The 24,974-nt window shown below is 41.6% G+C and overlaps 1 protein-coding gene across 4 annotated transcripts in view; it reads right to left on the bottom strand.

Annotated features, from left to right (window-relative positions):
• ascc3 (activating signal cointegrator 1 complex subunit 3) overlaps positions 1-24,974 on the bottom strand; it is a 134,965-nt gene that overhangs the window by 93,346 nt on the left and 16,645 nt on the right. For all 4 annotated transcript variants that reach the window (XM_065957785.1, XM_065957784.1, XM_065957786.1 and 1 more), the window contains exons 6-8: positions 16,347-16,548; positions 15,395-15,530; positions 14,769-14,894 (exon numbers count right to left, since the gene is read on the bottom strand). In XM_065957785.1, the coding sequence (XP_065813857.1) occupies positions 14,769-14,894; positions 15,395-15,530; positions 16,347-16,548 (464 nt within the window). The remainder of the gene's footprint in view (positions 1-14,768; positions 14,895-15,394; positions 15,531-16,346; positions 16,549-24,974) is intronic.

Below are 24,974 nucleotides of genomic sequence, written 5' to 3'. Positions count from 1 at the left end.
GCTAAGTGAATTGTAGAATTGTGCACTGTGCACTTTTCTAGAACCTGGCAGCTGCTTTGCACTTCTCCAGAGCCTTTCTACTGTTTGCTTCTTATGATGTGATTTTTGTTTGTCTTTACATAATCAATATTACCGTCCATCTGTGTGTGTGTGTGCTGCAAATGAGGAGGAGCTGCTAAACTGTTTTCCGTTGTTTTTATAGCCATGACAATAAAGATATATTCTATATTCTAGAATTGTAGAAACGACTGAGCTGCAGATTCAGACAGGACGTCTATCATCAGGTCAGTAAACTGCCCTGGAATTTGCTAATTACAAACATGGCCGTTTTGCACGGGATTAAAAACACAGACATCCTCAGCAGTTATTAAAGATTACCAGAGGTCACCAGGTAATACTAATCCCGTGCATGAATTTATACCTTTGTGTTCCGACTACAACTGCAACATTTGGCTCCGAGTTTTAAAAAAACACTCGTCAAACTCCTGTAGCTGAGGGCGCCGTATAGACGTTACTGAAGTGCATCCTCTCCATATTGACTGCGATGACTTCTTCTGCTCTCTCTGAACAGAGATGGTAGCTCCAGTCTCTTCCTGTCTACCCAATTATTTCCCCTAAGGCGCAGTCCACCCGGCTCCTGCTTATAAATATTCATTTTGGAATCATGGACCGCTGAGCTTCACCCTCTTTTGTGGAGCCCTCTGCACACTCGTTCCTGTGTCTCGGCGGTGACCAGAGAGGCACAACAATCACTTGAGCGGCTGGCCCTCATTTTGATTTATCGACTTTGTCTGTTTGTTACAAAAAAAGCCAGCGTCCCCACACTCCTTAAACATGCTAATTCATGCAAATGTATGCCTAGCCCCAGTATTCACCTTGAGGTAAAGCACACATGTTGTAAATAGAGATTTGCCATCATTTAATGATCTTTGGAAATCTTCAGTGCTTTTTTATTCTCTCCTTAAAACCTCTCTGGCTTCATTGTTATGTTAATGTATGCACACACATCTTCCAATTGGAGATCCAGCTGTGCCTGCCAAAACTTGTCTCCAGGGTGTGATGGCAGTGTTGTGCGGAGGTAGTTACTGTACTGCAATGGACATTATGCAGATGTTTAACGTATAGGTCCAACTCCGCCTTCATGAAAACTTGCTTATCAAGAAGTTTAGCAGCCAGAGAATCTCCTGGTGTTACTGTGCTAATTCTGTCAAACTTTCTTTAGATTAAAAAAACTCTCCCAGGAGGCTGCAGGTGTGTACACCTGAAAGGAGCGATATGTAACTATGACTCCTAGTGTTTAAAATGGGTACTGCAGTCTAAATTCTAAACATTGTAGAGAGCTGTCTCCCCCTCCTCTCTAGAGTGGATGCTCACACAGGTCACCATGTGGTGGACTCTGAAGCTTCAGTGTTTATCCAGCTCTGCATGGGTCTGTAAACCTTTCTGTGTTCTAACCTCTCTCCATTTTTCAAAAGCATCTCCAATATTGATCCTAGTTTGAGCACGTTTCTGCTCGTGGAGCTTATTAGAAACATGCAGAGGCTTTTTAGGTCGGGTACAATCACTTCTATCTGAACCACTTCTCTTGTTGGTTTGACCTGATAACTGCTCTCATATCTGACAAACCGAGGGGCGTCCAAAACGGCCGTGTGGGGGGTGTGTCTTAAAAGCGCCTACCTTCTCTGGTCCAAACAAATCCAGAGCATTCAGGAGCAGAATCTAAAGTTAGAAGGAGGACATACTGGCTGCTGCATTGTTGTCAGAGAAGCCAGCACTTCAACATAGCATGTTTCCTTAATGCATCTCCAATATGCAAAAAAGTAAAAAATTGGGCAACCACCATCAGACACTGTGGAGCTACATCACAGTATTGTAGTTATACAGTACGTTTGGGTTATACAGCAGCCATGACACTTATGGTTTAAACTTAAATTGTACTTCCATAGCGTTGACTATGCTTCCATCAGGTGATGAAGAAATTTTACTCACCAAGAGCCACTAAAACTAACCGGTAGAATTTGAGCCAACAATCTGACATTACCAGGAAAGATGCCAACTTCAAAACTTAAGCTGAAATTAATTTGAAAGAAGCGTTCAATCATTTTTTTAAGTATTAGCTCTAAGCAAAAAAATCCAGAGCCAACATGCTAATTTGTTCTCTTTTTTCTACATATTAATGCACTCCAGTGTAGGACTCCAGTATCGTAAAATCTGTGAAGCCAGCCACCCAAAATGAACCAAAACAGAGGCCAACCAACAAGTTGTTTTATTGCAAATTGATCCTCATTATTGCAGCTAAATGATTCTGGCTACACTCAGCCGAAAAAGACATCCAAGGCCCCCCGCTTATAAAACACAGAGTAGATGTCTGCTGGATAATAGACGAGCGTACACATCTGTGGTCATCCTCTCAGCAGCCGGGTTAAATAAAGTTTGTAATGAGAGCAGCTGTTGGAGTCGGGGCAGAACCAATCTTTAAAAACCCCAGCTGGCTCCAGCAGGACTCGCAACATTTTTCAGGACTTATCATGAAAATACTCACAAGATGAGCGATCTGTGGCTGTAAACGGAAGGAGAAAGACTGAGGGAATGTTCCGGTATGTATGCGCATGAGAAGGAGCCCATCAGCCAATCTGGGGCCAGCGAGGAGTGGGATGGAAGCTGACAGGCTCATTAACACAGTGGATACACAGCCTACGGCCATATGGGCAAACTGGGAGGACTGGGAATACCCTGCCAATCCAGCAGCCACTTAAAACACACTAATTGGACACCAGTGTGGTCCATATTCAGAGGAATCCCAGTGTATAGGTTTAATAGTGAAACGGAGATGGCCACAGACTGGTTTTTTTGGTGGCTGCTGTATTGTGTTATTATTGTGTGTTTACTGTATGAGTCACTTTATGAGCTACTAAACTAATTAAATTCCTCTGTGCATCAGTAATGGGAAGCTAAGAGATATAATTGTTGTCATTTTCATGCCATCCTTTTAATTACTTTCTGGTTCCATTTCATTCCATTTGAATTGACAGCCTGATCAACTTTTAATTGCCAGTTTTTGCTAACAGCTTATCAGCCTGCTCCAAGCCTGCATGCAGAGTACTAAATGACCTGGCCAAACACACCCCCACAAACATACACAACCACACTCACAAATACACACAGAATAAATCCCAGAGGCAATCCTGAGGATCCCTGTGCATGCTGAGCACACACACATGCACACACACAAACCCCTCAGCACCAGATGCACGGTGGGCTCTGACTGAGTGAGATGCAGCAAACAGGAAGACCATTCATTTCCCTACAAAACAGCAGCAGCAGGATTGGGAGGGGGGTACGAGGATGGAGAGAGCAGAGAGTGAGGTAATCCATCACTTCATACAGATGTACCTGGTGAATAAGCATCAAGAGTATTAAAACCCCCAAAACCTCCAACAAAAGGACAACTCACACGAGCATCTCTGTTTTATTAATATTAAACTCTTCAGTGTTTCCAGCAAAACGGAGGAATGCGTGTGGCGGTGGCCACCGGGGAGACGGGGGGGGGGGTTGAAAATATTTCAGTATACAAGGTTTGGTGATAACTTAATTGTGCTTCTTTCTCAAACTTATTTTAGTGTTTATTCAAAATCGACTTTGATTCACTTATCAGTGCAGTTCTCATACACACATACGACACACACACACACACACACACACACATATATATATATATATATACACACACCTGGCACTAGAGGTGGGAAAATGGATTTATGTAGAGATTTTCAATTTCCAACATGAAACAAAACAAACTTCTGTTTGGCCACACCTCCTCCATACTGAAGCCTCCGCTCTCCTCCAGCGAGGAGTTTAGCTCAAGCAGAGGACCCAGTGGAGCTCAAAGGGTATTTTCTTTAAATACAGGATCCATCCAGTACATCAGTTTATTAGGATTTGAATCCTTTTATTTGGATTTTGACCTATTCAAGTTAGTTGGTGAAGTTGTGCCAGACATTCCCGCTCTGCTTCTATGTAAGGTCATTAGAGAGGTAATGTATAAAGTTACAAAAACCTTATAATAAAGTCAAATACAATCACATGCACATCTAACATTTAGACCTTTAAAGAGACATTCTTTTGGGTGGTTGTGGTTAGTGTGTGCGCCCCATGTACGGAGACTTTAGTCCTCCAAGCGTCCTCTCCCTCTCCCCGATATCTGACTCTCTCCACTGTCCTATCTCTAAAATAAAGGCATCAACATCCCCAAAAATAAACTTTTAAGATAAAGTATTTTGACTCTGAAAACAAACATTTCTTGGTGCTCCTGAAGGAAAACACATTTTCAAGTTTCCTCGATCACTGCAGCGTTTGTTCCTGTCGATTGAATTGATGTTTAAAGAATTCAACATCAAAGAAGGATTTCTAAAAAAAAAGACGTTAACTTTCAGCTGCCTGAAGACTTAATGAGCGTTTCAATGTCATTACAGTGAATTAGGAAGAGGCTCACAAAGTAATAGCCTCAATAATAAAACAAAATACAAATATTTTTAAGTCTCACTTAATTAGATATTATATTAACTATTTGCAGACAGAACCGCTATGCACTCGTCTCTTCTAGTTCCTGACACACATTAGGATGTTTTTATTTATCTGAGTTCTGCGACTCCGTCAGACTGGATTGTAAAAGTCTTGAACCCTCGAGTCCTTCATAGACGCCTTTAAGACTCACAGCTTATAAAGTGTTAGAAAACAACCGAAAGCCACAGTTATGTTGCTGCGGAGGAACCGCATCAAAACTGGATTAGGAAATGCAATCAAGGTGGATTAATTATGGATGGAGGGCTGTTCAGTTCTGCCTCATTTTCGATGCTTATACACTACGTCTGCTTTCTGCACAGGAAGGAGAGGGGCAAGCTGTCAACATCAAGGAGACTCAGAGGATGCTGATGGTGGAACGTTTGAGAGAGACAGCAGTACCAGGTCTGCTCACCTGTTTAGACCAGCTGAAGATTAAAGGTCCAATTAGTGAGATGTGTAGAGAGTGAAATGATAAAGTGAGCTTACTATCTGATCATTAAGGAAACATGCTATGTTGAAGTGCTGGCTTCTCTGACAACAATGGAGCAGCCATTATGTCCTCCTAGGACGTAGGCAGTTTTAAGGCACCCCCCTCCACACAGCCGTTTTGGACGCCCCTCAGTTGGCCAGATATGAGAGCAGTTATCAGGTCAACAGGTGTTGCAGCGATGGAAGTGATCAAGAGAAGTGGTTCAGATAGAAGTGATTGTACCCGACCTAAAAAGCCTCTGCATGTTTCTAATAAGCTCCACGAGCAGAAACGTGCTCAAACTAGGATCAATATTGGAGATGCTTTTGAAAAATGGAGAGAGGTTAGAACACAGAAAGGTTTACAGACCCATGCAGAGCTGGATAAACACTGAAGCTTCAGAGTCCACCACATGGTGACCTGTGTGAGCATCCAGTCTAGAGAGGAGGGGGCGGGGGGAGACAGCTCTCTACAATGTTTAGAATTTAGACTGCAGTACAAAATCCGCTCCTTTAAAGCAGTAAACCATAAACCATCTGTTTACTGATGAGTCCACGGCATCTTCCATCATTCATTTTAAAAAAATAGATAAGTTGCATTGATATATTGGCATAAGTGTGGTGTGTTGTTGAAACTTTTAACTACAAATGGAAAGAATCAGAGCCATCTATCCTTTTCTATGCCAGGTTTTCAAACAGTTGCCTTTAATTTCCTCAGAATCAGAATCCAGAATTTTAATTAATAATAAAAAATCCTGATATTGGATGTTTGCAGATATCCAAAGTGCCAATATTTTCCAACAAACATTTGGCCAGTTTCTCCTATTTCTCCTATAGGGGTGTATTCACCGCATTCAATCCTGGTGAATAGAGGTGGGAAAAAAATAGATTTATGTAAAAATGGAGATTCCTATCTTCTGAGATTTTAAACAGATTCTTGTATTTTTTTTGGCCTAATCAGTCACTCTTGCTAAGTGCTAATGCGAGCTCTTTAACTCAGTAGAATACCAAATAGAGTAGCAAGAAATTCAGCCAGTCTCACAGATGATTGGAGTAGATCCTGATGTATGAACACATTAAAAAATAGACTCTGAATCATAAATCCAGAATCATTTTCAATCAAAATGATTTCTTTCTCTCCCCCCCCCCAATTTATGTTGTCTTACCCTGTAAATTGAATGTCTAATGGAATTATTTCAGGAACTATCTTGAAGTATTGCTTCGTTTTGTTTTGTGTCTGTTTTGTTTATTTATATATTTTATGTTTTTAATTAAAAAAAATTCTAATGTTTTTTTTCTTCATTTACTTTATTATTTTCTCTCTCTTCTTGCTCTTTGTCCTAGTATGCATGAGAGTGAATGAGACTCCTGGGTAGGCTATTGTGAAAACAGGCTACCTTCAGAGTGGGAGTAGGATTCCTGACTCGGTGGGTGGGTATGGGGTTAACTGGGTTGGGTGGGAGAAGGCAGGAATGGGGTTTACAAAAGATGACCACAGTACAATGTCAACTCTTATGCCAACTGTATGTTTTCTTGTCATCTGTGCAAACTAATAAAAAGATTTTGAAAAAAAAAAATCTAATCGTGAGACACCCAAAGATTCCTAGCCATACTGGTGAACTAAAGATTCTTTCAGTCTGACCTGATTAAAATGTTGGACCCTGTATCTCCGGTTTGATGGTAGTAGTTCATATTCTGTGTTCAGAGCGTGGTCAAGATCAGAGGCTGCTCAGTCTTAACATGTTTTTATCATAGCCTGATTTGTAGTCTATACATTGGTTGGCCTACGATCTTTGAGCAGATGTTTATCTGTTGGAGCAGTTTAGACTTTAGAGTGGTGGACAACCACACATACAATGATGAGTTACAGTACTGTAGGACACTCAGAATGACAGAAGTAAAGAACAAAACTACAATCTGTCGACTCGGCCCAAAAGCTCTCAGTCGGTGGAGGAAGTAACTTCTTCGTTTTGTCTTTTTACAGATGGATTCAATGTGATCTTTCCAGGACAGCAGATGGTCCATATAATCACGGATCCTTACTTTGAAACAGCTTAATCAACAACTTTCTGACACTTCCTGGATGATAGCTTGTATCAAAGCATTCAAGGTGCTCAAAGGAATGTTTCATTAGATTTGTAGTGAGACGTCAATAAGAAAAATGTATTCTGAGGGAACGGATATTTCTGTTTTCGTTGGGAGTCTCTATGTGGTTTGTTTTGAGTTCAAACAGTATCACAAATAAGATCCGAGCAAACTCTGAGAGTGGGCAAAGTGTTTAAAATAAAACTCTGAACCCATCATCTGATAGCTCCAGAGCCACCAGAACTCAGAGCGTCTGGGTTTACTCTGCTATGTGAAGCAACAGGAGATCCACAGCATGAATTCTGAACTTTTCTGCACCAAACTATCAGATCGACATGCAGCAGAAAGTCAGCACAAAGTTTTTTCAAGCACCGAGTTAAACCGTGAACTTCCCTGATCTCAATCACAAACTAACTGCACCGATAGAGTTTAAACTCGGTCACAGAAACACATCTGTTTATGCACAGATGCTTCAATTTAAAAGCTTTCTACAACAGCTCAAAGGGCAACATCGCTCCATATCCTGGTGGGCTTTTAATGTGAAACAACCCAAATGGAAGTGTTGCCCTGTGTCAGAAGCTTAATGCTAAAAAACATCAGCATAGTAAAAACTTTAAAATATGTAGAAGAAGTCCCTCTAATGCTTTTGTGGACAGTTCCACAGAAAAAAACATATATTCTGTAAAACACACTTCACCATGTTCCTCTAACTCTAACATGTGTCTCTAGTCTGTCTACAAACCCCCCAATGATGAGAAAAGTCCATCCTCTCTGTCTTTTACCTGCTCCACTTTTCAGAAAATGTGTGCTCAAACAGGCCGTTTGGAGATTTTCCATTCATGACATCACAAAGGGCAGTAGCCCCTCCCCCAGGTGGGTGACACTCCCACAGCTAGGTGTTTGTTCTGCCCTCTGAGTCTGCCTTCTCACCGTAAACAATGAAACAGAAACAGCCTGTTCTGAGCAGGGCTGAAATAGAGGGGTTTATAGACATGATCAAATACAGGATCAGAGTGGATTTACAACAAGAAACTTCACACACATGTTTTGGGGAGCTCTGAGACTTATTTACACTGGTTGTAAAGGAGAATATTTGACCTTTAAAGTACCACTTGAATCATATTGGGCAGAGTGGGTGCAATATGTCAAACCTCTGAGACCAACTTTGACGCGCACTAACCGCTCGGTTACTGTCGCCCAAAACATTTCAAATCTAAGCAACTGTTTCCATTTGAAAGCTTCCCGTTTGAGCGACATGTGTCAATAGATTTCTGGGGCATTTTCAGGTGTGCATGAACTGAAGAAACTGTGATCAATATACAGGAGGTCAAAATGAAATCGGAGCAACTTTAGTTGACACTACGACTAAGTGAGCGAAAGATTAACAACGCAGAGTCGAAAAATCATGAGATTGGAAAGTTGTAAGAGTCAAGCAGCATTAAGATAAACAGCACAAATTGGTAGAAAGTAGTCATTCATTACTTATCCCCCCCCCCAATGGTTTTCTGCATTAATCCCCTCGCTCTGCAGACCGCTCCCCTGTGGTAATGTGTCATTTCTCCGGATGTATTAGCAGCTCGAGTGGATTCCTATCAATTAGCACTTCATAGAAACTTTGGACATTATTTGAGTTGTCCGCTGAGCTGTCAGTGTTGCGAGGTGCATCAACGTTAGAAGTGTTACTTTCTATGTGTGTTTGCTCCATCTGTTTGACTACAGAGTGGCACTTGCTCTCACTCACAACACACTGAGTAACATATTTATTCAGATAAATTAGGAAGGCTTTTACCACGGTGCCAAGAGCAGGAAGCCCAGACCTTGATTCATTAGTTAAAAAGCAGCCTAATAAATTCCCCACTTTTAATGTTTCACAGAGCTATTAAAGGCGTACCGAGGCTCGCACAGCCCTGTTTCCCATTACAGCTTTCAATAAATGACACTCAGTGTAAACGGGACGCGGGGGGGGGGGGCATTAGGAAAGCTTTGAAAGGCAGGCTGAAAAGTCTAATAGCACGTAAAGACTTATTAGGCATTGTGTGTCTGCGCTTCAGAGGAGTGAGGCACTTTGTTCCACAGTTGCCCAGGCTTAAGTTAATGAATAGAGCCACCGCCTGACTGAGGCTAATTCACATCGCTCAGCAGAAGACAGAGGTTCCATATCAATCTATATCAGTTACACAGAGACTTCAAAGATGAAGGAAAAACTGCTCGCAAGCTACAGAGAACGCCTTAGAGAGAGAGAGAGGAAAAATGAGATAAATCTTCTAGAAAGTGAGAGAGGACAGAGATGCTGGATTTATTTATTCTGCTTTTGACATCGTTTAGGTTTTCAGTCTTTGTAGGAGAAGCTAGAAGAGAATCAATCAGCTCAATATCTGATCGACAGCATCAGAAAACTGTCAACCACGTGGAATCAAAAACATCTTCCTGCGATGTTTGCTAATTCTCTGCGAATTTATTTTCCTTTCCAGGAAATGAGCTCCCAAGAGACAGTCCCAAATCCTTCCTCTGTCCCAATAATCCCACTGAATGGAAAACCAACACGTACAAATGTTCCAGAAATGTATTTATCTGTATGAGAACGTCAGAGAGTCTTAAGATTTTCAACTGTTAGAGTATTATTTTGTGTAAGTAACACTTCTTCTATCTAGTTATTGTAAAAATCAGTATACAGGACGCACTTTTAATAGCTATTTTTTAAGCTAAAAAGTGAAAACATGAGAATAAAGTTCATCACTAACATGTTACTGTAGGCTGAGAGCTCAGCTAGCGTACTGGTTTGGTAGCAGGACGGCTAACTCCACATGGTGAAAACAGATGGTACTTGAAAGTGTCTCACAGCTGCACTGAAAACTGTACATTTTGGACTTTGCTCAATTCAATGGAAATCATCACACAGGAAGACAGTTTGAAATAATGTCCTCTGGGAGACCGCTTCTTATATACTGGTTCCACTTACATTCCCTATTAAGAGGTGGTTAAAAAAAAAACAGCCAAGCAAGTATTTGAAATGGAGGGTGAAATGATTCTCTAATCCATGATGCAAACACGTGATCAAACATTGAGGGCTATGCCAGTGAAAACTATTGCAAGACAACCCAAGAAAAATCTAATTTCAATCTGCATTCACACCCTTTAGCTGATCAGCGTTAGCTCCTGATAGCCGTCCGCTGCCCTCAGGCTAACCTGTGACAATCTGCCGGCTACTGCGAGGTAAGCACGATGGCTGATAGAGGAGTGAAGAGTGAGCAAAGTGTAGCAGATGAAAACCTGAAGGTGAGAAGAACAGAACGTCTTCTGAGCTGTTGTAGATTAAGACACCACGTGTTACAAACACAGGTGAACATGCAGAAAGGCAGAAGTTACACGGCTGATACTCTAACATGTTTATTACACATCATGTAGTTAGCTAAATGTTATTATGTTTTTGCACATCTTCATTTTCACTCCTGAATCTGTGATGGTTTAGAAGGATAACAAGAAGAAACTTTAGGAGAAAATGTTTTCAACAAAGCTCTGCTCTCCGTCTGAGGATGTGGAGGAAAGCTTTGACCACGTTCTCGCTAACCACACCAAAGTATTCATTCAGGTTTTTGCACCAGACAGAAGCTATTAACACCTTTCACTTCACACAGGAGGTGGAACAAGAACATAACAGAGCTTTTTAAGGCTGTGTGAGATGTCTCAAAGCACGAGACACTCTGCAGATGAAAGGAAAACCAAACTCACCTGAGCTGGATGTTTAATTCACACCTCACACTAGAACACAAGCGTCGGTTATTAAAGCCCTGTCCTCCATACATCACAAACCTATCAACAAACACGGCGTCCAAAACATTGTTACCATCTTTGAGAAGCTTTTGAAGTGTGTCTACAACCAAGATTCTACCGAAAATAAACCGAGGAAGAATGACACCTGACCCGATCCATGACTCACTGCATATATGTAGCATGTCTGAAAGGAAAAGAGCTTTTAAAGGCGACATATTATGAAAAATCCTTTTCATAAAGCCTAATTTCTGAACATATATTTGGGTAACCTGAGAGTCTACTGACCCACAAAATGTGAAATGAACCCATCCAGTCCTTTGTTTGTGGTCTGCATAAGTCTTACAACACAGAGAAAAATGCTCTATTTCAAATGTGCTCTCCTTGTGATGTCACAGTGGGATTCTGGTAAAAAAAAAAAAAAAAAAATCCCCTCCCCTCCCCTGGTATCTCCACCCATGGACTCCACCCCCAGACTAGAACAAAACTTTTGTACAAGTCCACCATTTTTATTCTCTCTACAGAGGAGTGATGTCTACCGGGAAAACTCGGGGGGGGGGGGGGGTCATTACATTTAAAGAGACACACACACCAAAACGGAGAGTTCTGAGAGAGCTGGTTTATACAGGGTCACAAACCTCCTCTGGTGCTTGATTCATGTTATATTTTGACCACAGCACAGATGTTTCATTTAGACCACAGGGGGACTGTTTGAAAAGGTGGAGGAGGGGGACTGTTTGAAAAGGTGGAGGAGGGGGATGATATGTCCTCTTTAAAAGAGTGGTAGAAGAAACTGTACAGCACTTTGATACGCTGCTCTCTATACTGGAACCACACATTAAAAAGGAACTCCACCAATTTCTGCAAAGCGACTGATCCTGAACAGCAGCTGACGGACACTAAGGACAGCCACACACACAGAGGGATGGATGTGAAAAAGTGTGCAAACATGAGTGACATAACATGAGATCGTATTTATTTATTCATTAACGTGCCTCAATTTCAGACCAAAAAAAACAGACTCAGTGTGCAATGGCATGAACGATTGGTGCTAAAAGCTAGTCTTTGAGGAAGACATTTTTCATCCTTTTTTCTCAACTTCTACCTACAGAAGTTTAGAGCACAAGAAGGCAAATAAAGGCAATCCCAACAAAAAGGGAAGGAATCTATGAACGTTAACACTGCTGTTCATTTATTCAGCAAATCTTATTTGACTGGTGCTGCCTGGACAAACCTCCGTGCCTAATGGAAAGATTAATTGTCACACCCTCAAAGAACACCGTGATGAGGATCGAAATTGACAGGCATTGAAGAGATCAGCGCTCACGCTGCACACACACACACACACACATACACACACACCTGAGCCAGTATCACAAACTGTGAAAACAACAACAGCGTAATTGTGATTAAACCATTCGTCCATCAATTTGTCACAGCGAGAGACACACACACACACTTCAGCCCACAAACAATGACACACACGCACACACGCACACACGTACAAAGAACCCAGTCCTTGTTTTTTTATTATGATGTCCATTAGCATGATTGACAGGAAGGTTAAGAGAGGTGAGCAGTTACACCAGTCTCCTGAAGTGTGACAAAATACTTGTGAGCTTTACGCCTTTCATAGTTTAGGTTCTTCATCAACAAAAGGCCAGATTGAGAGGAGAGGAGGTGACCTTTTGCACTGTTGCATCTTCACTAGTGAGGCAGTAATGATGGATTACAGAGCCCCCCTCGGCAGACAGGGCGGGAGCCGAGCCTTCAAAGACAATGATGTGTTTTGGAGGATTCTCCTGCCAGACCTCGTCCCTGAGGACCGAGCAGACTGGACTCCTGCTTTTCCAGCCTGCTGCCCTTTAACTCTGCCCATTGGTGGTCGGGTTAAAGACCGCCAGAGGCTGGAGGGTGTGTGTGTGTGTGTGTGTGTGTGTGTGTGTGTGTGCACCAGTATGAGTGTGGGTTTGTCAGTCAAGGTGTCAAGCCAGACTGACGGGTCATTGTGCCTGCTGACAGTCGGCTGAGAGCTACAGCACTTCCATTAAGAAGGAACATCGTTCAGCGGCCATTACAGCTGCAGTCCTCTCCTGTTCACTCAGATGGAGGATAACAGGGACCAAACACACACACCGGTGGCGTCTCACGCTCTCCTGGCAGCTGAACAGACGAGCAGGCCGGTGTAAGTGTTCACACGGATTTACTTCAAAATGAGACGCTGAGATGCAGAGCTGGAAAAGTCAGCCATTGCTGTGGAGGGAGTACACATCAGATCTGAAGCTGCAAATCCAGTCATGGAATCCCTTTGGGTTAGGGCGAAGGGAAGATTCAAACTATCAGGTATATAATCTTTTAACAACATCAGAGTCATAATTACACCAAATATCTGACCAGACCAAGTATCATTAGTGTCAATGTTTGAATTAAAACAGCAAATCAATCAGCTTTAGTCTGAAAATGATGATCCTCTGGGAGTGACAATTTTTCAAGGCTCTTACCGATGCATCGGTTTGACATCGGTATCAGACGGCATCGGCCCGAGTGAAAGGTATCGACATATTGTGTCTTATCAATTTAATGCTGATATCTAGGAGACCTGACTACTGATTCAGAGAAGAGGATTTTTATTGGACAGATGAGGTCACCTGTTGGACAAACTCTGCTCTGTTTTCATTCTCAAACATGAAAGAAAATGCCAGCATTGTGGGAATCTTACACCAAAGGAAGTTATGAATCAAACATCGGTTAAGGCACTGATTTTCACAATCGGTGACTCTCTAATATCCGCCGAAGACTCCCTTTTCTTTGCGTGGCCTAATTTACGGTCTGACTGGCCAAAAAGGAAGCAAAAAAATAAGTTGGGAGACAGCGCAGTCGTCTATAAAAGCTGATTGTTAGCTCTGGATGTCTGTTGGTAGAGAAGCATTGCAGCTTTATCGTGGCCTAAAACGTCATGTGAGGATAAGTTCCATTAAATGAGACTTGAAACAGCTTCTGTTGTACGGACTGAAGCAGTTTTCACATCTGCACTCCAGTATAATATCTAGATCATTTCAGGAGGACTGCTCTGGAGATTCTCCTGACCTGTCTGTTCACATATGCTCCTCACAGCTGGAGACTATCCCTGACAGACAGGAGGGGGGCGGGGCCTCCTGAGGTAAGAGGTGACGGGAAAAAAAACGATGCAGAAGTAGCGGAAGGAGAATATTTGTCTGTATATCACTGCTACGTGTAGTCGTGGTCGCATGCAGACACTCTATGCACCATGCAGCAGTCCAAATATATAAACGTCACTGCCCTTCCTATTGGCTCGAGGGGAATTGTCCTGATAATATCCTGCTGCGTTCTCACATCAGCTCACTATGACTCTCTGCAGAAAAATACTAGAAGTCTGGCAGGAGAAACTCCGGGTGAAGAGAGAGTGAAAAATGTGGCTGTTTGCGTTCACACATGCAGCTCCTTCTGGAAATATCAGGAGTTTTTCCAGGAGATTTCTGCTATTGTGAGAACTGCATAATGTTTTCTTTTTGCCTTTGTGATAATACATTTTTTGTCCAGCACCCAGTACTCAATGGTTTGGATGTGCATGCTGTTTGTTTTTTTTTCCAAAAAGTAATTGAAGCCATGAAGCGGAGAGGGATTTAGAGATTCAGTTTGATGCATGCCTAAAGTTCCTTAGTTTACAGTAACACATGCAATAGTTCTGCTTTTTCCTGTAAGTAGAAATGTCACTGTCAGTCTTCAAAAACCTCCCAGTGACCCAACCATGGTGCTCAGACGCACGCACGCACGCACGCACGCACGCACGCACGCACGCACGCACGCACGCACGCACGCACGCACGCACGCACGCACGCAGAAGAGTACAGAGTGGCTCCTACCTCATCCAGTTCAGAGATGTAGACAGGCTTCTCTTCAAAGCCAATGGGCATGGGTTCGTTGGGCGGGATCTCCACCTCTTCATACATCTTACTGTTGTCTCTGCGGATTCCCTCGGGAAGCAGCAACTAAATGTCACACCGATAAAAAAAACAAACAGAAGAAAAGACAGATCTCAAGAATGACCTCAAGGACTCGAAAATAACAAACCTGGGTTTAAAAAAAAAAAAAAACACTGTCTCAAACTTGGAGGACATCCAAAGTCGGAAAAAAGACAAATACTCTGAAGAATTCTTCTATTTTTTATGTTATCATTTCCTTTATGCTCCTTTGAAATAAAAATATGAAACAAACCTACAGTACATGTAGGTGACCATGTACACACATTTATAGGAATAAATATTTTAATGTCTCTGGTGTAGAAACAAGTGAGTCATGGCTTTCATATTTCAGAAATTTAGAAGAATCTTACATCACTGCAACTAAAGAGCTTGACCCTTGTTTTAAATAGGTTTTTTCTTTCTTTATTTTGTTTTTTGACCCAGTGCAGCACTCACTTCTACATTTTTTCCTGTTTTAAATAGGTGTAAAGGATTATGCAGACAAAAAGTGGACACATCCCGCTCACCTTGGCTCCTCCCACAAACGCAGGACTCTTTGTGGCCTCTGCGTAGCAGTCGTAGACGTTGGGATATCGGATGCGTTCGTACACTCTCTCTCTGCTGAACACGGGCTCACGTCGGGCAGTCAGCAGGGCGTGCTCCCTGCAAGAAAAGAAAAACATATCTGGAGTGTTAAAAAAAAAAAAGGAAAGTAACACGGTGTGGAAGCTGCTAGAAAGAAACTCAAGATGAGCCCTCGTACATACTGATGATTTAAATAGTCTGTAACATTTTATTTTGAAAGTCCATCTGTTGACACTCAACAAGCTGTCAGTAGATATTCAGTCACATATCAACAGTGTGTCAGTTCATATTCAACATACATTTTTCAACAGTAGACAAGTAGAAATATTCCATTAATTGAAATTCAATATATAAGCAGTTAGGGTTAGTAACCTGTTTTTAAAAAACAATGAAATATCTTCTGCTAGCTTGTTGAGTGTCAACAAATGAACGATCAAAATAAAGAGTTACCAAATAGTCCTCAGTGTCAGCCCTACTTGAAATCTGCCTCAACATGTTTCCTTCCTTGAAGTGTTGGTGAATGAGGCTCATGGTTGTCTCTGTCTCTCGGGGGATCCATCGTGTTTTCTGCTTCAGGAGGAATATTGTGCAGCGGATGATTCAAATGAAGAGACGGAGATGTGTGCGTCTTTAAGTGGCTTACCTCTCTGCTAATCTGTTCCTTCACACTGGGCTGGATTTGGCCATACTAACTTTTTAATTAAACAGATCGCTGCTCCTTTTTCTGTTTTTTTAACCTCTGAAATTAAACTTTCAGAAAAAATATTGAAAAATGTGACGAGCTGCAGCTTCTATCCTTTTTATTTTTCATTTTGTGAAGCTCTGGTGTTGAAGCGTGTTGGTTTAAATACCAACGAGCACGGAGGGGATGGACGCACAGAAAAAGTTTCATACCTCAGAGCTCTCATCTCTCTGGGGTCAAAGGTCAAGAGAGCATCCGATGCGTCGCTGTCGTCTCCTCCTTTGCCTCTCTTCCTCTCTCTCTTCTCCTCCCTGCGGTACATCTTCATCATCTGTTTCTCCTGCTCTGATTGGATGGTGACCTGGCAGCCGTAGATGGGCTTGGTCACTTCCCCGCTGACTTTTCTGCTCCCATCTGGAACCAACAAACGCAATTAGGAATTAAATCATTTGATTTCTTAAGCCTCAGAACTCAAAGTTTAACATTTATGTGAGTAAATAAGCTGATAAAACATTTTTTTAATGCCCCAGTGAGCTTTGAACTTTCAGTTTGTGTGGATGTTTTGGTGCTTCCTGTGGACAAACGGGAATGTCTTATAACTTTTCTGATTCTGTCCTGTACATGCGTAGGTAGATCCCTTCATTCTTTTAACAGTGACATGTAACACTCATTGGCTAGAGGTGAATTCTCCCGATAATATCCTGCAGTGTTCTCACATCAGCTCACAAGGACTTTCTGCAGAAAAAAAACTAGGAGGTCTGGCAGGAGAGACTCAGAACAGCCAATCAGAGAGATTCCTGACGCTGATTCAACATCAGCCAAAAAAAGGTTGACAGTGGCCGACGGGTAGCGACGGAGCCGGACACACCGCAAAAACTAGGGCGACGACCGCCCGTGTGTCAGGGCCTTTAGGGATAAATGATAGAATTTCAAATATTTCAAAAGTTCTCTCCAAGATTCATAACTCCTGAAAGAATATAAATGACCTCATTATTTACAACACAGCTTGTTGTGATTGAAGTTCAGAAGTTTTCATTAAAAACAGATTCATAGGGCGCTGCTTTAGTTTAAACAGAGAGCAGGCGTCTCATGTACAGAGGAGACAGTCCTCGTCATGCTGCCTGGTCGAAGGTTCGATCCCTGATCCTGAATCTGATTCTGTTTGGTCCATGTCGTCTCCTACTCCTCTTCCCCTTCCTCTGAACATTTCTTGTCTCCCTATAGCTGCCATATTCAAGTAAAGGCAGAAGTATCATCTGAAATAAAGTCTAAAAAACTCAAGTCATATTTAATCTGTGATCGTGTTGGTGCTGTTGACATGTGGTGCAGGTGGATGCAGCACTGATGCAGCACTGAAAGGGTTAATGTTCCCTTTGTAGCCTCCCTGTTTGAGGCACAACAGCTCAATAAAAGGCAGAATTGCTCTTGAAAACAGATGAGATCTGATGATTGCACCGCGGCCCGGCCTGATTGACTGAATGATTTCTTCTTTATCTCATCTAGCGGCTCTACCTGCTTCACCCGCTCCTCTCCCCCTCTCCGTTCCAGCAGCGCCCCTCTTCCTTGTCACTCTCCCACCCCCCCCCCCCCCCTCCCATTACCTCTCCAGCTCCCAGCCCCGTTAACTCTGTCACCCCTCTCTGCACCAATTCCTCTGTCTCAAACCGTTCCCCATCCTTTACCTTCCCTCTCTCGGGGAGCTATTGCACCTTGTTATGTGTCTGCAAGCAGTGATTGCCTCCAAATCTCCAGGATTCTCATTTCCACATGCGATCACGGGCACCGAAAATCACGGTGAACAGCAACGCCATGATAGATGTAGTTTGTTAACAAGATGTTTTCGACTGTGTTGTTCACCCTCATCTTTAAATTCAATACAGGATTTTCAAGAATAGTCAACATGTGGTCACACATCTTTAACAGGAAGCCGTCGTGTTTAAACTTAAATATCTTAAAGAGGATATTGTACCTCATTTAAAGCAGTCCCCCTGTGGTCTAAATGAAACATCTGATTTGTGCTTTGGTCAAAATATAACATGAATCAAGGTATGTGAAGTGTCCATCAGTATTAATTAATCCACTTATTCACATTTATACGCCTCTGAAGAAGCAGCAGGAGCAACTTCCCAAGGACACATCGGACATGTCGCTGCAGGAGCTGGGGATCAAACCCTCGACCTTCCAGTTTGAGAGCAGACTGACTGTACCACTGATCCACAGCTGCCCCTTTATTTATTTATTTATTTATTTTTTACAGGGACATTGCATATTAATAAACATTTTGGTAAATATGACAGAGTTAGCCAAAAGGCAAATTTACATCTGTTGTCCCTGGCCAGATTTTATAAAAGGCTCCCTAAAAAAAACAAATTCAAACATCGCTAAAAGCTACAAATAGAAAAATCATCACTTTCTAGAACATTCCTGTTTAAAAAAACTCCCTTTTGCACTATTTAAGAAAAGAGAAAATCATCAGGCTGTGCAATATGTGGCATTGAAGGCAGCAAGCAGCGTTGAACCTTTTTTGATGATGACATATAATGTGACTACTTCACGCTCTGACAGACTTTAACAAACAGAAGTAAAACACCTACAAGAAAATGTCTAAAATGTTTTTTTAAAGAAACTTTTGCATCATCACGTACTCGTAAACTTGTAACAGAACTATTTCTTCATCAAGTCTGAAACTTCATCGTTTTCTCCACACACACACACATACACACTGTACCACACTTAAAGAGAAAAAGAAATATGCTTAATGACCCAGTGAGAGCCATTTGCACACACAGACACAAACACTCCATGGGAGGCTCTCTCTCTCCCGGGTCAGAGCTGTCAGCGTCCCACCGGGCTTCACCTCTGCTTCCTCCCCTCGCTGATTAAGAGAAGCTGGAGTGGAGAGCGCTCGCTTTGACAATGACTCTCCCTCCTCTGGTGCTTTAACGGTGCAGTAAACAGACAGAGGAGGTGTTACAGTGGAGCTACAAAAACTGAAATGACTTAAAGTAAAGTTACAACAAAAGTCAGAAAAATGACTTTTGCCCCTCCAGCCTCACGCTTTATATAACCTTACGTCAGATATATCTCAGCACTTTTCTTTTATAGCTCAGCAATGCAGGAGTACCAGCAAGCGTATTCATCAATCAATCTTTATAAGTATAGTGCCAATTCATAACAGCTGTCATTTCAAGACACTTTACAAAAGAGCAGGTAAAAGACCTTACTGTTGTTTTGTATTTGGGGTGGCAGTAGCTCGTAGTGACTTGGGTTGGGAACCGGAGTGTTTCAACATTGGATACCATTATTTTAACCACGGGAACTAGTTACAAAGCTCTGGTGATCTCAGAGCTGCTCTGAGTGGAGGAGAAGGAGGACTGTCCTGCAGCAGAAGCTGGAGTTCACAGAGTTTGTTGAAGACAGTCGAAGGTGCTGCATTTTGGTTTAATTTGACCCATAATGCTTAAGTAATTGTGCTTGCTTGGATGTGTTTTTTTGCAGCAGTGATTTGATCTAAATGACACAGCGAGCGAGGCTCGATATCAGTATCGATGAGCTCAAACATTGTTGATTTCGGCTGCTACAAAGATCCTGGTTCATCCCCAATCATAGAAGGCTGTAAATATACAAACAGAGGTTTACCAAAACCCTTTACTGAACAATGTTACAAAGTTTTTACCGTGAGCAACCGAGGTTTCCCCCATCAATAATCATCTGTCATGGTGATTATGATTGTTGGAAGAAAGGGTGTCAACAGTTTTGATATAAAGATACTTTACTATATGAAGTTTAATTAAATGTTACAATCTCTGTTAAATCTGTTCTTGTAATGATTGAAAGTATTTAAAAGTACAGAAGCTTTAAAAAAACATAAGATCTTCAGACATTTTTTTATCAAAAAGCTGCAATGAGGAAAAGAGAGATGTCCAAATTGCACAAATAGGTTCTCTTCCTGGGGTCTGCGACATACTGAAACAAAAACAGTACTTCTAAAATAATTTCCTTCCCACTGACCTACTGATTTATTGACTTTCTCAAATGATGAACTCTACTCAACTTTCCCAGCACAGTCTCTATGTTTCCATCAAATGCAGATGTAGACTCAGAAACTTCAGGAGAGCAGGAAGTCAACGGCATGCTGCTTCGTTTTAAATGTTAGACCTAAAAAGAGGCTGCTGCAGGTATACTTTCATGTCTTAAACGATGTCAATGTAGTTATATTTTTCCTTGAAATATCTCCCCTATAACTTTTAGGATGTGTGGACATGTTGTCTTTTCAACTGTCCGTTCTTTACACCTCGGCCTCTATCAGCCGTTGAAATGTGTTGAGGAGCCTCCGAGAGAATCCCTTCTTTGATAAACATGCAAGTGGCAAGCTGCACACTGCAATTTAAAAAGCTAATCAGCAAGAGACAGGCATCCCCACTAAATCCCACTCTTCCTGATGGCATGCAAATAGTGGAAAATTTAATCAGCCTTCTTTTTTTTTTTTTTTTACCCCTCAGTTGTCAAGGCAACGCTAATCTCAAAAGCTGTCTGGCAAGAGAAATTTTTAACACTGATCAAAAGTTGTTCACAATAAGAAAAGCATCAGCTGATGTTTGAAGCAGCATGACTGGATCCATAACTACAGATTATAAAGAGAACAAAACATTTACATTACTGCATTTTTACATGTGGTCACTTTACTTCAACATGAGCTGCATAAAGTTGAGCCAAAACTTCCTTTAATGAGCACCACACTTCATATTTTATCTGTAAATCTGTGATCCTGGGGGAAGATGGCTCAGACTTAATGCTCCTTTCTGCACGTCATTTCCCGCTCTGTCTCTCACTGATTTCCTACTCTATCCAATCCAAATAGAGGCATGAACATCAAAATCTGTGATCCTGCAAAGTCAGAGGATTTTTGCAAAAAGGTTGAGTCAAACATAATCCCAGATCTTCTGTATTTAGCAAGAAATGGCAAAAAACAAAACTGTAATTTATCTTCCAATATCTGAAAAGCTGAAGGTAATCACTGTTTCCAAACATGTTTGGACTCATGTGGTTACAGTAGGCATTCAAAGCCTTTAGATCCATCAATCTCAGTCTGTTAAATCTTTTGTTTGGCAGTGATTCTTCTATTTGAAGTACTTTCTTATTTTAGAGAATGTTTTCCATTTTCTCAGACTCTTACCAAATTGCATATTTCCTCTCTGAATGTGGCGACGCACTTAAGAGACTTTTCCTACATAGTCCTCAAATCTTCACAAAATGTCCATCCTGGACTTTGTTGACAGCTGTGAGCTTAAACATCTTCAGCAAGACAAAGAAGATGTTGTTAGACTCTTACAGCGGTGATCATCCAAGGACAGGAGGAGACACACAAACACCTGGCTGTTCACATCAACAACAAACTGCTCAAACAACAAGGAGGTCCAAAGTTGTCTGCACCCTCTGAGGAGACTGAGGTACTTTGGAGTTAGCAGGACAGGAAACTGGTCAAGAGGGCAAGTTCTGTCCTGGGCTGTGCTCTGGACTCGATATCCATCATGGACTCAAGCCCTCTCACCCCTCACTGTGGGGTCTCTAAGCAGCTCCTTCAACGTCATAAGAATAACCAGGTTCCTCTGTGTGTATGTCCCGAATATGATCAAAACCGGGATAAGGCTCAGATCCATGTAGACGTACTCAGTGTATTGTTTTAACCACATATACAGTATGTATGTGTGCACTACACACTACACACTGCCTCCGACGGAATACCGGATGCAGCCAATGAGAGCGGACTTGGAAGCATCACGACCGTATGGTGCAACCCACCCGCAGCCTGCACTGCAAACTGTATAAAGCAGAACATGATCCGCCTTCTGAACGATTTCATCTGTATGGTTTTTCTCACTTTCTGTTTTTCGCAGCAAAACAAAACAGAGAGCAGGACAGCCGGCTGACGATGCCGACCGTCCTCCATTTTTGTTTTTCTTCTAAAGTCACATTTGATCACGCAAGTTTCAGTGAGATCTTGTGTCTGTGAATCATTACTACAAACTGCAGGTGTGGGGTCTCCCGGTCTGGTCGAGTCCTCTAGTGTGTGCATTCAGATATTATTATGTTTTAAATCTGTTGAGACTGTCAAGTCTGTCCCACGTTTAACCGTCTCATGTGCGGCCAGCTTTAAGGTACCTCTGTGTTAAACTCCTCAGGCTACATCTGAAAACTAAAATGTGTAACCGGAGTTTGTGCAAAAGACTGAGGTGATTACAGTCCTCTAAAGACTAAATTATTGTCTGTGATCAAATTGTTTCATTTATTTTATCCAGCACATTAATACCTGGACTCTTTTGTTGAGGCAGAAAAAACACGAGCTCCTTTTATAATACGCACTTACATCAATGATTTAACCAGCTAATTGGATGAACAGAGTAACAAGCCTACATTAATTAGCTCATTTCCAACCCTGAATTAAAATCTATCTTTAGGACCTGCGAATTTCACATTAGTCCAAAAACTCTACAGGATGAGTGTGTGTGACTTGAAATAGTTGCGGGGATTTTTTGTGACAGAGCAGCAGCTCTCTCTTCTTATCTTCAGCCACTCTATGATGTCTACCTTGCATATGGATCAGAGGACGGAGCTCTGGCAATGAGAAACGATCCGTCCTTATCTTTCCTCCAATATCTCCAACTGTACGGCTCCACTCTCAACAATGAAGAGGGGAAACAAGAAGAGGGGTGTGCTACCTCAGGACAAAGGGAACAAGAAAGGGAACAAGACAACGCTGGCTCAGGATGGAGGATGGCAAAAAAAAAAAAAAAAAAAGTACAGGCTTGTAGGGAATGTACATCAATAGGAAGGGCTGCTGGTACAGCTCACTATCAAGCCTCCTGAAATACTATCTCATGCAAAATCAATGAACTCAGCTTTAAGCTGCAGGGAGAGCCAGATAACTACAGCAAAAACCAGAGTAAGCCATTTTCTCACAAGAGACTGTGCCTATTTAGGCGTTAGCAACAGCTCACTCGTGTCGGCCTTGTGCTCTATTAGCAAGGCGTGATATTCTATTATTTCTCTTATTCATGAGAGGTATGAAGCGGGGACAGAAATGGAGAGTCTGCCCGCAAGGGAGGCTTTAGTCAGGACTTCATCATTTACTGAGTTGAAGTGTAAGGCCAATCTTTAGGTAATAACCTCTGAGTGGATTGAGCTCTTTCACAAGCTTATAAAAAACTCTAAGCGCTACACACCGATACAGGAAGTGTGATAAGCTATATATGAAATACCTGAATCATAATCTACATCTTTAGTACATCGCAGCCATCTAAAGCTATGGACATATCCTGGGTTAATTTGTATTTAAGTGGCTAATGCTATATAGCTTAAAGGCTCTGTGTAAATGACTGTAAATGAAAAACATGGAGAATTTCAGAGTTGCAAAAGTTTGCAATGTTGGACATTGAGAAACAGCAGCAGGACATTGTTGTTTACATGATCTTTAATCTAAATTGAAACTGTAATAACAAGTGCCTTCGGTTTTTTTAAACTGGAAGCTTACTCAAAGTACTTGATCTTTTTGGATTCTTTTGTTTTTTGAAATTTTCAAAATCCAAAACAAAAAACACCAACCAGAATTTAGGGTTGGGTTAGGGGTTAGGGATAAATCATTTCAGGAGGAGTATAATTTTAATAATTTCAAGTAAAGAGTGAAAAATAGAAAAACTGGTGGAATTTAATTTCTGAATTTGCAAATGTATAAAATCAAGATGGGAAAAATTCTTCCCGTCAAATGCTTTTCGATCGCATAACAGGAAGAGAGGAACAGTTCAAGAAATCGCACTTTAAAACCACAAAAGCACAAACGGTTGATCTTTGTGGCTCTTTACTAGAATACAGGAGGAAATCCCCAGCAGGAATTCACTTTTTAAATCCTCTGCCAGAATAAATGTAATTACTAGAAACCAGTGGATATTATCAGATAGTATCATCACATGTGCCAGTCATAAATCTGCCTCATCATAAACACAGATCACACAGGATAACGGTAACTTATCTACAAAAGTCAGAGCAGAGGGGACGAGAGAAACCCTGCTGGGCTGAAAGATGTGAGAGATGAGGACTGATTACGACATCAACACATAAATATGTTTGACCGCTCTGTAGACGCAATATCTTAATATGGATTGTTTGAATGAAAGGTAAAATAAGTCCTTTATTCATCATTACATCAGCCCTCCATCGCCTAGACAAACCCTGACAAGGCACCAGGAGCAATATGACAGCTGTTCACACAGAACATCAGGGCTCCACAGGGCCAGTTTGACCTGCAGTGACCTCTAAAAAGACGATTTTTTTTTGGAAGCAGATCAAATATTTAAAAGGAGACACGTCCTAAGATGAAGTAATAGAAATTTCTAACGCCTTGAAAATTATTACTAACTGCAAGTAAGCTGTCCCTAAAGCTGTAAGACACTGATTTTAAAAAGGCTTTCTGTGATGAAGTAAGCAATCAAAAGAAAAAAAAACCCATATATGATCGTGCTGCACATGCAGACGTTTCTACAATTAAAAACAGCTGAATCGTTTTTATTTTGAGTTAAAAAGAGACAGACACAAATCTCAGTCCAGCAAGAATTCAAAAGGTAAATCTAAGGACAAGTGGCTTATGGTAACATGGCAACTAGAAATCACAGTGTGGCTGGGAAGCAGCATTAGCAAACAAAAGTCAAACCAGCAGCAGAGCAGCTGAATATACACCAAACAACAGAGAGGCACCGATCCACTTTTTCCAGTTCTGACCTGATACTGATACTTTTATATCAAAACTAATAGTGTTAAAGTTGTTGTTGGTTTTATGTGAGGCTACA

Source organism: Labrus bergylta, chromosome 8 (assembly GCF_963930695.1).
Source record: "Labrus bergylta chromosome 8, fLabBer1.1, whole genome shotgun sequence".
In the NCBI taxonomy this organism is placed as follows: domain Eukaryota; kingdom Metazoa; phylum Chordata; class Actinopteri; order Labriformes; family Labridae; genus Labrus; species Labrus bergylta.
This window is presented reverse-complemented; position numbering and strand designations above follow the sequence as displayed.